The 12,965-nt window shown below is 34.9% G+C and overlaps 1 protein-coding gene across 22 annotated transcripts in view; it reads left to right on the forward strand.

The window, feature by feature from the left end:
* The window catches only part of Trpm3 (transient receptor potential cation channel subfamily M member 3), an 814,506-nt gene that overhangs the window by 670,183 nt on the left and 131,358 nt on the right, over positions 1 to 12,965 (forward strand). For all 22 annotated transcript variants that reach the window (XM_026389224.2, XM_026389227.2, XM_026389223.2 and 19 more), the window contains one exon: positions 10,163 to 10,235. In XM_026389224.2, coding sequence (XP_026245009.2) covers positions 10,163 to 10,235 — 73 coding nt within the window. The remainder of the gene's footprint in view (positions 1 to 10,162; positions 10,236 to 12,965) is intronic.

Raw genomic sequence — 12,965 nt, forward strand, 5'->3', positions numbered from 1 at the left:
TTATATAATAAAATAACCTTTTAAAAGTCAAATTATCACTTATTTTATCTAATGTATTTACAAATGAAGGTCTTATAGGACATACTGGAATTATATTAATTTCACCCAGTTTCAATCTCCATAGCATCACTTTTTATTCACCCAGTTCAGCATGAACTTAGTTTTAGACTTCTTCAAAAATATTACAAAAATCTGACATGGAAAGTCAGTAACGTCATCCCTTCAAATCTAAAGGTGCCACCCACTAATTCAACCAACCAGAGATGGAAAACATTTGAAAAAATATTGCACCTGCATTGAACATGTACAGACATTTTTCTTGTCATAATTTCCTGAACAATACAGTACAACAATTATTTATATCATATAAGATCTGACAAGTAATTTGGAGATTCTGTAATGTATACAGAAGATGGGGGGGGCTATATGCAATTACTACATCATTTATGTAAGATATTTGAGCTTCCTCTGGTATCTACAGGAAATGCTCAAACCAATCCCCCATAGAGACTTAGGGATGACTTCAGTTGATAAGGAACTTAGTGACAAATAATTGAAGTCAATGATATTAATTTTCTAATAAAAATCTTGCACATCTCTCTCCAATGCTCTTGTGATTGCTCAGTTGCAGGTATGCTTACATTTCCTCTGATTTCCTTCCTTCTTCTATATAAATCAGCATGTCCATTTCTAAAAGTTAGTACCATTGGTAAAATGATAACTTTAGAATTTTGCTAGGGTTGGGGATATAGCTCACTTGGTACAGTGCTTGTCTTGCATGCATGAGACCCTGGGTTCAATCCCTAGGATCACCAAAAAAAAAAAAAAAAAAAATGCTATCCAGGCTGCAGATGTGGTTCAGTGGTACAGCACTTGTCTAGGATGGGTGGGGCCCTGGATTCAATCCCCAGTATTTTAGAAAGGAAGGAAGGAAAGGAAAATTGTCAACCAGAGAAAGTTCTTTTTTTTTTTTTTTCCAAAGGCTGGGAGTCAAATAAGAGTTTGTTTAGAGTGCACCATGTTCTACTTAACGAATTGGATTGTTTTGTTGCCTGTACCAAGTCACCTTTGATTATGCCAAAGAGAAAACTGAAGTTAGTATCTACCAAAAGCCCTTTTATTGTCAAGCAGGGTCCCTAGTTGGATCCCTGTCAGCAGTCATATATCACTCCATATCTTGTTAAATGTAGATTTTTGCATTTTCTATTAATCATTCAATCATTTCCTGTTATTTTAAATATTAATGATTCATCAGAGAAATATTAGGATAACCTGGTTGTTTTTAAAATCATTCCATGGTTGTGACCAAATTACTGACCAAGTCTGATTTTCTCCCTCTCTCCCTGCTCCTGTCCTGGGGAAACACATCCCCAGATTTTATTAAGAAATTGAACAGGAAACTAGAAAACATTTCATAAATGTTTTTTTGTAATGGAATATCTAGATGTATCATTTTTTAAAAAAATTAGTTGTAGATGGACACAGTACCTTTATTTTATTTATTTATTTTTATGTGGTACTGAGGATCAAACCCAGTGTCACACGTGCTAGGCAAGCACTATACCACTGAGCCACAATCCAAGCCCTAGATGTAGCATTTTTATTGTTTTAGGTATAATAGAAAATATGATTATAGTGGACCTTTCTAAATTCATAGACAATTAATAATAACTTACTGTGCTGATTATCTATGGCATGGTTATAGTATTTCTCTAAAATACTCAGACACATTACAAACCATTTGTCAAACTCAGATATCATCTCTAAAAATCTAAAACAGCATGAAATGATTGTGGAATGTTCCTTTCTATTCCTAATAGATTGAGCCAAAGTGTCCTTGCAGCTTATGGATGTTTTTCAGTCTAATATCATGGTTATTTTCATTTTCAAAAGCTCTACTCAACCTCTATGCCTTGTTTTCACAGATTCATTGCTTACTGTGACATAAATATAAATCACAAATTAAACTAATTAATAGATGCTTTGAAAGTGAGTCAGTTTAATTTCCCAATATGTTTTTCCATACTCTGATCTTGTTCAACCACAAGACCTGCTGGTTAAATGGAAAGTTCATGATTAATTCAGATACAAACTCTATTTTGTTATTTATGTAGTGAGCACGCTTATTTGTTTCCCAGGAAATGAACTAAAATGTCTCCAAACCTAAAATTCCTACCTCAAACCCATTTCCAAGCTTCTGTTTCATTTTTCTATAATAAATTCTTGCTTTGAGTCTTTTTCTCTACTATTGCTTAATCTACGTGGAACCAAAGTTTCAAATGTCTTACTGAAACATACTTTGGGATTATTTGATTCTGCCAATATCTCAAAAACATCTGATTCACACTAAATCTCAGTAAATAATGTCTATAACTCAGGCAGCCCAGTTTCTTTTACATCATGCTTGACTAAGAGTTTAAACTCTCAGCAATAACACAAGCTCCAGTAGACTTGTGCTAAAATTGATTCTTAACACTTTTAACAAAATCTTGGTCTATTACCTAACATATCCATTCATTTACTTTTGTTATCATTCTTGAATGGAACATCCTACTTTTAAATTTTTGTTTTCTTTAAACCAGTCTCTTAAGCACAAGCATTTGCTGATAAATTCATCCTCCCAACAAATACTCCAGCAAAAACTGGGGCTCTTGCCTGCAAATGAACCTGTCTTTAATACAAAGAGACATATTGCAAATAGTAGTTGGACCTGGTGTCCTACCAAGCCTTCAAGCATAGTAGAGACACAAGAAAAAGTGAGTGTTCCATGCTAGTTGTATATTGTCTAGAAGGGCTTCTTAAAATGGCCTGTGTCAAGTAAAAGGCTTGCAGATAGCTCACAAAGCAATGGGAAGGGTATTCCAGGAAGAAGGAACAAATGGACGAAGGCAGAGAGGCTAAAACAACATCAGAGATGCTGAAAGGAGCAAGTTAATCTGTGCCAGGGGACATCAAGTGTGTGAGACAATTGTGGCTGTGTTAGTAGCAGTGACAGCAACAGGCGTGGCAATGAGGTCTAACTAAAAAGAGAGACTGAAAAAGAACTGGAAGAGAAATGCTCACAGCCCTTGAATGCCCTGCTAAGAATTTCTAGCTTTATGTCACAGAGAATGGAGGCCATTAAAGAAATTTTAATAAGGAAGATTGCATGAACAGCGCAGCATGGGGAATAAACAGAAGAGGGAGAGACAGGACTGGAATCAAGAACACTACTGCAGTAAAGAAACGCACTTCAGAAATGAAGTTGCGACAAGCTGAACAAAGCCTGTGCCAATGAGAGCAGAAGGGAGTTCACAGGGGAAAGCAATGCTATAGGGGACTTTTCACAGTGTGAAAGCAGAATGCATTGGTCAGCATGCTTCACAGCTCCTTGCTCAGCACTGAAACAGTGCCAGGCACAGCAGAGATAATCAATACATGAGTTCAAACAGTCAATTTTGTACAGATTCCTTTTTTTTTTTTAAAGTTTGCTCATCCTCATTTTTTGTTTCTTTTTTCTTATTTGTTCTAACTAGTTATACATGGCAGCAGAATGCATTTTGATTCATTATACACAAATGGACTCTACATTGTACACGACGTAGTCGCACCATGTTGCAGTCATACGTGTGTACCTACGGTAATGATGTCCATCTCATTCCACCATCTTTCCTGTTGCCCATTCTCCCTTCTCTCCCCCCTCCCCTTTGCCCAATCAAAGTTCTTCCATTTTTCCCATCATGAATCAGCATCCACTTATCAGAGAAAACACTTGGCCATTGGTTTTTTGGGATTGGCTTACTTTGCTTAGCATTATATTCTCCAAATCCATTCATCTACCTACAAATGCCATAATTTTCATCTATTTTAATGCTGAGTAATATTTCATTTTATATATGTGTGTGTGTGTATATATACATATATATGTATATGTGTATATATGTGTGTGTGTATATGTATGTATGTATGTATATTGAAGGGCATCTAGGTTGGTTCCACAGTTTAGCTATTGTAAATAGAGCTGCTATGAACATTGATGTAGCTGTATCACTATAGTATGCTGATTTTAAGTCCTTTGGGTATAGACTAAGGAGTGTGATAGCTGGGTCAAATGGTAGTTTTATTCCAAGTTTTATAAGGAATCTCCATACTGCTTTCCATATTGGCTGCACCAATTTGCAGTGCTACCAGCAATGTATGAGTGTACCATTTTCCCCACATCCTCACCAACATTTATTATTGCTTGTATTCTTGATAATTGCCATTCTGACTGGAGTGAGATGAAATGAGTTAAGGAACTAAACAGGCACTCCTCAGAAGAAGATATACAGTGGATCAACAAATATATGAAAAAATGCTCAACTTCTCTAATAATTAAAGAAGTGCAAATCAAAACTACTCTAAGAGTCCTCTCTTCTAAGAGGATATAAAATGAGAGGAAGAACATAATCAGAGAAGCTGGTAGACAGAAAAGTTGAAGGGATAGAAAGGGAGTGTTGTCATTGAAAAATTCCACTTGCTTTCAATATGAGAATCAGAATTTCATCCATGCTAAGGTAATTTTTCTTAACAAAACGTTTTGACATTTCTTCTTTTGGTTCTGGATGAACACGCTAATCTCCCTGTATCCCATGGTGCTTAGATAAGATAATCATGTCAAACAAGTCTGAGAGTTATTTCTAACGTGCATGTTGAAAATACCAATTGTATAGTGACTAAAAATCAAACCATACTAAATCACCTATGAAATAATTAAATTAATACCTCTACATAATTTAAATTTTTTCTATCACACATAATATATATATATATTTATATATATATATATATATTTTAAATGAATTTCTATTAGTTCTCATCATAAAGAGATAGGTAAAAATATACCACCCACCATAACAGAAAACGAGAAGTTTTATAGTAATTTCTGTAATGTTAAAAGCTATAGGAGGAAAGTACATACCAGGAAAAGTTATTTCCATATAGAATCAAAATATTCAAAGAAAAAAAGGAAAAGGTGAGGACCCTGGAGGAAAAATCAAAGAAATGAATTAAAGAACTTTTCTCAGAGTAACTGGGTCAAGAAATTCCATGTCTACCAGTTTCATTCCACAGATATACTCACCCACGTGCATATGAGGATATTCACTGGGACAGTGTTTATAATGCCAAAAGATTGATAATAATCCAACCAGAAGACTGGTTAAGTAAATTTTGGTGTATGCATATTATGAAACTTTAGCCAGTCAAAAAATAATGATGCCCATCTCTAGGTGGTTGAATGGAATGCTCTCCAGGATACACTGTAGGAAAAGCACATATAGAATAGACAGTAAAGCTTTTTACCACTTGTGTAGAAGAAAGAAACATACTCTATGTAAATCATCTCTGAACTGGTAGCATGGTTGCCTTTGATAAGGGTGCTGGAAAGCAGAACAGGAGAGGTATACTCAATGCTCACCACAATCTCTTTATACTATCAGGATTCTTTATTGCCATGTGCATATATTACCAATTCAAATAAAAAAAAAATTTAAAGGCAAGAAAAGGTGTAGAAGAGAAATGATAAGAAAGTATAGAAAACAAAATAAGTTGGGAGAAATAAAACAAAAAAAATCAGCCATGTTAAACATAGCTAGATTCTTGTCTTCAATTAAGACAGAGAGCACTTCTGATTTAGTTTTTTTTTAAAAAAAAATTGTCTATTCCTGCTATTTATAAGATACAGAGATAGGTAAGGGGAGCTGGGCATGGTAGTGCACACCTGTAATCCCAGCAACTCAGGAGGCTGAGGCAGGAGGATGGCAAGTTCAAAGCCAGCCTCAGCAATTTAGTGAGACTCTAAGCAACTTAGCAAGATCCTGTCTCAAAATATGTCTCCTGTCACCATTTGAAACCTATGGAATTCATTGAGCGAGCTTTTTTCAAACCCTGACAGAAATATGTTGGAGTTTTTTCCCCTAAAAGGGTTGGGGAAGAGTTGAATATTTGCTGTCATCATTCAGATTAAATCACTGCACATGTACCTCACATACTCCACTTCCCTGCAAAAAAAGCCATGGAAAACTTGGAAGCCCAAGAAGTCTACTGATGTCATCCAAACGTACTTTAATGGAATTATTTTAATAATAGTATCTTGTTTAAAAAATGAAGAATCTAAAACAAAATGCCAAAGCAAACTGGATGCTGAAGTAATAAGCACAAATCAACTCATTTCCAGGCAAACCAAAATACACATGCCTCTTTAATTCTTCCCTGATGCTAGAGTTTCGTTCATTTTCTATTATTGTTACATGGGTCAGATATGATGAGAGAAATTTGGAAGATTTGTTTTCATTTTGTTTTGTTTGCTACAGAAAGTATTTATTTCCTATCAAACTTGAATGATTTCCACTTCAGAGAGTTCATTTCAGTGTAAGGGGAGGGGATGGTGAATGAAGTCCAAGAAACAAAGACATCAGCATCCAAATAATGGGAAAAAAAATTTAGAACTGTTCATTATTCGGTGGGCCTTTAGAACAAAAATAAAAGGGGAAAGTAACCAATTCCCAGAAAATCAATCCCCAATACAAAAAAAAAATGGTGGGAGATGAGTAAGCACAGGCAGTGCAGAATGAATTCTTCAAAAATCATGTTATGTTCACATATAAATATACCACAGATAATTTCACCTTTATGCATAGGTAAAAAGAACCAAATATAAGTAAATAGAGGAGTGCAAGAAAGTCTAGTAGAGGAAGGGAAAAGGGGGAGTATCATGAACTGAAATCAAATTCCATTACATGTATGAGTTTGAACCCAACCTACATATAAATGCAAAGATCTATAAAAATAAAAAGATATACATGTAAAATGAAATGACATGGAAGGAATAAAAATAAGTTGAATAAAAAGTCAACTTAAGACCACAGGATAAAAGTAGCTAAGGAGGCAAAAGTAGAAGAAATGATAAAAGTAAAAACAGAGTAACAATAATATTGATGAATAAATTTAAGAGCCTCTTCTTTGAAATGACCATGATTTTGATCTAGTGATAAATAAAAGGAATTTTTTAATGCCATATACTTCTAGACATAGAGCAATTTAAAAATAGTAAGTGAATTCTATGTACAACATTATGGCCAGTGGACATGAAAATCTGGATGAAATGTTTGCTTATCTAGGAAAGTATATGAAATTGAATCAACGAGAGGCAGAGATCTAAACTGATCAATTATTTTAATAATTCCTCCAATCCCTAAAAATACCCCCATTTCAGGAACATCTTCCCAAATCTTCCTTCATCACATAAACTGCTCTGGGGCATAGGGAAAAAGTAAGAGCTTCCCAACTCGTGATGAATGGTTAGTGTGTCTCTAAGACCAATCCAGACAAGACTGGAGACATGGACCAACCTCACAAATGCTATTGCAAAGGTCCTCAATAAAATGATAGCAAGTGAAGTCCAGTGTTATTTAAAAATGCTACATCAAAACCAAGGAACTTTATATCAACATATCTTACTCCAAAACTACTATTTTGATCACATTACCACCAAAATGATTAAAGAATACTTTATTTTTTGGCGTCTCTACCAATACTGGAGATGTTAGGAGAAGATGACTTTGGTTTTCTCATTGACATTTTTTCCCCTGAGACAGAGATATAAATTGTGCAATTAATTTTTTAATGTTTTAATTTCAAATGAAAAGTTTCGGAGCAGTGATGAAGATGTAATAGTCCAGGTCAATCAAGGCACAATTGTATGAATTCTATCATTGGAGTCTCCAGCCACCCCTTAGTGCTCCCTTTTTCTCTTCTTAAGGCATGCTCTCTCCCTCCCAGTGTCAATCCAAAGTCTTTGGGGTCTTTGCCAGGATGGGACACAATGGATGGGCAACCATTGCCAACACATCAGTTTTCCAGAAAATCTCTGAAACCTTGGCATTTGAACACCCATTTCAAGCTCTTACAATCCTTTAGAAACTCTACATTTACATGTCTTCCTTTCCCTAACCTCAAATCTACATGTGCTCCTAGGAGAAAGCCTGATGATCTCATACATCAAGGTAAATATATCTATTTGCTGCCCCAGAAAAATTTCTATCTGAAAAGTGATCGCTAATTATGCAGCAAAGTGCCGGCGTCAGAAGAAGGAGGTCAAATTGGCACCTTGACCAATCCTGTGATTATGCAGAGCAGATTTCCAGACAAATACAATAGAGTTGGGGCACCCTTCCAACTGACAGTCATTACCTGAGATTGTAACTGTGGCCATAATCCAAACATAGCACACTGATAGATTTTGTTTGGCTCTTCCTAATTTTTAAAATGTTTTAGTCCAAATGCTTATGAAGACATTTCACCTTGCAATCTCTGCTTTATATTCATCCCAGGCTCTGACCTCTGCACATAATAATTATAATAAATAATTTCAGGTACAAAAGAGACAAGTACTAGTGTAATCTTCTTCCCTCCCTTCATTCCTCTTTTAAATTCTATGGTTTTAGAAAATATTATAACCAGTAAGATGAATTCTACATGCTTGCTCTTTACTTTTGGTATTTTCCCCTGTAATTCTAAGAAATTTACCTTTCTGGATAAATTCTAGAATCAATCTATCAAAGACCATGAAAATATTCTTGGAATATTTACTGATATTATAATTAATTCTATATTCATTTAGTGAGAAATAGCATATTAATTATATTTTTCCCATCAGTCAACTTAGTATATGTCTCTACTTATTTTTTCCTGTTCTTTAGCAAAGTTTTGTGCTTTTTCATAATGAGCATCTTAATTAAGTTTTTATGAAGATGACCAAAAATTCCTTGAGAAAGATTAACCTAACTTTGTAATGCAAATTCTCCATATGCAGGTTGTTATGCCAAGTTTTGCTCTAAAATCATCTGATAGCCTGGTTTGGGCTAGGAATTAGTCATATTTAACCACATTGCTTTTGTGCCCTACAGTTAGTGCTAGGATGAGATACCCCTTTCGTGTGTCAGGGACTCATTTAATGAGCCTTATTCTTTCCTGGGGCACTTGTTCTCCAACCTTCCTTCATACTGAGCCTTTTGCTATCGAACTCTTCCTTGAAAATGCTGTCCATGCCTTACAATGCTGCTTCTCTTTGTCTCCCAAACCTGAATAGTCTTTCTCTCTAAAATCTTCATCCTATAAAGTGGCAAAGAAAGGGGCCTGCTTGACCCCTTTTGGTTAGAGGATTCACTTCTTACTTCAAACACAAGATAAAAATTTATCTTGTTCTGCCCAACATGGATACCTGGCATTTTGTGTGTGTGCGTATAAGTTCCCTCCCAGAAACATACACTCGGGCCTTTAGTGATCCATAGTAGGTGCCTACAAATAACATTTCTCCTGACTTTCTTTAAATGTCAGAAAATGTTATGGTTATGAGAGGAATTCTTTAACATCATAAAAGTAAAGATTAGCCCAACATTAGTTTATAATAAGGGCATCAATCCCCTCCACACACACACACACAATTACATCAGCAGTCAAGTCTTCCACAAGTATCAATTCTTCATGTCATCTCTTCATTCTCCTCCCTCTTATTCTTCCCCAGAAAATACTTCTCATCCCTGGATTACCAAAACGAAAAATGTTATTGTTTTGTCCACTGTCTACTCCTTACAACCTGGATTTCAAGATACTCTAAAGGAGGTTTAAGGTCATTGAGAGGATTGAAGGGTCAGAGGCATCACAATGTTGAAACTCTTGGGTAGCCACTGCAGAGGAGAGAGTGCAGTGACGGTGGCTGCACACCGTGGGGCCAGTTACTAAAAGGGATACTAACTAGTTCTTTTTGAAACACAATTTCTGCACTCATATTTACATTACAGGTTACACATTTTTGTAAATCCTACAAGTTTTATTTTTAAAACTGAAATGATAAGAGAACATTTACTTGGTTTCTGGTTTCTCTTATATCTATAAGCAATGCGATAATTTAAGGTGGCTTTGTTTGGAGGCTGCTAATGCATCTCCCCCTTAATGAATTACAAAATGTTCTCATTGCATCTTTAAGTGCTTGCCCTCTGGTTAGGAATCTCCTTTATATATATATATATATATATATATATATATATATTAAAATGGCCTCTGTTTAGATGTGTTCTCATTGACTTAATTTCTCTTGTGGGGAAAAATACATTGCTAATGATCACCTTGTCTTAAATTGCAGATTACAGTTTTTCGGATGGGATCAGAAGGACACCAGGACATTGATTTAGCTATCCTGACAGCTTTACTCAAAGGTAAAAGACTTTCTGCATCCATAGAGTAAAAAAAATGATTTAAATGGATTAACACAACAATCTCATGTCTCCTATTAGTGGGTATAATCCCAAATGATTCCCTGACACATCTAGTTATTGATAACATGAGGAACTCTCCCATAAGACACTGCTACTACTATCAAATTCTTCTAGAATAGACCCATTACAGTGTGACTCAATTTTAATACACTATAGCCCAAGTCATATCCATTGAAATATAAAAATATATAAGGGAAAAGTTTGAAATAAAATGTAAGACAAGGTCATTTAATAATTATTATTACCTTATCTATTTTCAAAAAATACTATGGCATCTTAGATGTGAGGGTGTATTTGAATAGATGCACTAAAACTGAAAAACTAAAAATCATTAAAGGGAAAAAGAAATAAAGAAACAAAATATGAGGCTACTATACTTGTTTCAAATAAGCATTAAATTCAACTCTAAACTCCCTGCAAAAGTAGAATACACTGGGTTGTGGGACTTTAATTCATACAGTGGGTTTTTCCTATTCTCTAGTCCCAATGTTCTAGACATATCACTACCTGTCCTCGTCTCTGGTAACATATCCAAGAGATGAGCTGTGTCCTCCAGATTTTACAGATCAAATTTCATCCTTGATGTGCCTTAATAATTGTTTGCATTTGACCAATAATTTTCAGTATTAAAATAATAAAACAATAATTTGACCAATAATTTTCAGTGTTAAAATAATAAAATAAGGTTATGCCTGTTCTGTTCTTAAATTCAAACTGGAATCACAGGACAAAACAAAACCACAAGCCATGTTGGCGGTGGTTCTCAGAAATGTCTCCTACATCCTCCCTTAGCTCCATATTTTGCCTGTTGAGGTGCTTATCACATGGCTGGTTTATTACATGGCTGGAGGCTATGTTTGCAGCCTCCCTAGATTAAGAACTCTTGGAGAGCAGAGAATGTGTCTTGTGCATTACTGTACTCTCAGGATCTTGCACAATCGCCAACACATGGCAGCATTCAATCAATTCTTTTTATTTTTTTTTATTTTTTGGTGGAGAGGGGGCATGAATACTAGGGATTGAACTCAGGGGCTCTCAACCACTGAGCCACTCCCCAGCCCTATTTTGTATTTTATTTAGAGACAGGGTCCCACTGAGTTGCTTAGTGCCTCACTATTGCTGAGGCTAGCTTTGAACTCGCGATTCTCCTGTCTCAGCCTCTGGAGCCACTGGGATTACAGGCATGCACCACCACACCCAGCAGCATCCAATCAATTTTTGTTGAATAAAGAAATTTATAGATTACTCAAGGATTCTGCAGTTGATTCAATATTCCAAAGTTAGACCACAGAATAACATTTCATTCCATTTTTCCAATCTACCTACTCTTCTTTCACTATTAATATTTTCTTGATAACCTATCATGTTGCAACCTCTATAAACATTAATTCTTGCAATTACCTACTGTTAGAGATATTTTAATTCCCATTTTATAGATGAAGTAAGTAAAACTATAAAAGGTTAAGTCACTGGCTAAAGTTACAATGCTAATTAGTGAACCTACTCTTAGGCCCAAGTATATCTTAGTCTTCACTATGCCACATATGAACCCTTAGACAATAGAGGCTATGTGTCCTGTGGACACTCCTCAAAAAGCATGTGCACATTCATTCAAAATTGTGATCACATTTCAGGAGATTCATAATCCTATGAATATGTATACATAATCCTAAATATATGTATAAATAATCCTTATGTATACATAAGTATATTATGTATCCCAGGTTGAGAATTATGGTCTAAAACATTTCATATCAATAAACTAAAAAAATATCCACACTGACAGAAGAATTGAAGGACTAGGAACTATGCATGGGCTGAACCACAAAACATACCCTGGGCCCCATTCTTCTTTTGTCACAGACAAAAATAAAATTTTAAGTAAGTAACTCTATCATATTTGCTCTTCTTATATAAAGGTAGGAAAACAATGATATTAGTAAATAACATTTATTGAGTATTTGCTTTATGTCAAACACTGTGTTAGGTGTATCCTATGTGTAAATTTATTTATTCCTTCTGTTTAAATATTTTTTAGTTGTCTATGGACCTTCATTTTATTTATTTACATGTGGTGCTAAACCTAGTGCTTCACACATGCTAGGCAAGAGCTCTACCACTGAGCCACAACCCCAGCACTCATTTATTCTTTATAAAAATTCAGTTACCACTTTATCACAAGTTTATTGACAAGGAAATTGAAGCACAGAACAATTCAGAAACATGCCCAAGTTGGCCAGTAAATGGTAAAGACTGTCCAAGTAGATAGCCTCACTTAGGTATGCCACAAAGATAATCCTAGCATGTTGATAATAGGAAATGAAACACATTATGATCCTGAAAATTTTTCTAACAAATAGGGAAGTGATTCAATTATCAGTAAAAATAAAATGATTATCATCTTATAATTAAAATATTTTCTTGCCCTTTTACCCATTTATGAGATTCCAAATTGTGCATCACCTTTAGATCAGTGTTAGAATTCACTTGTTATATTAGAGAATCATGTTTTCCAACTATTTTCAGCATGACACACAGTATGAAATCCACTTTATGCCATAACCAGGCAGTTACACATATGCACTGAGAAAATTGAAATTGAAGTACTTAAAATAATATTTACATGGACAATATGCAGTGAAATTTAATATTTTCTATTTTAATCTATTC

This window comes from Urocitellus parryii, chromosome 4, assembly GCF_045843805.1.
Source record: "Urocitellus parryii isolate mUroPar1 chromosome 4, mUroPar1.hap1, whole genome shotgun sequence".
NCBI lineage: Eukaryota > Metazoa > Chordata > Mammalia > Rodentia > Sciuridae > Urocitellus > Urocitellus parryii.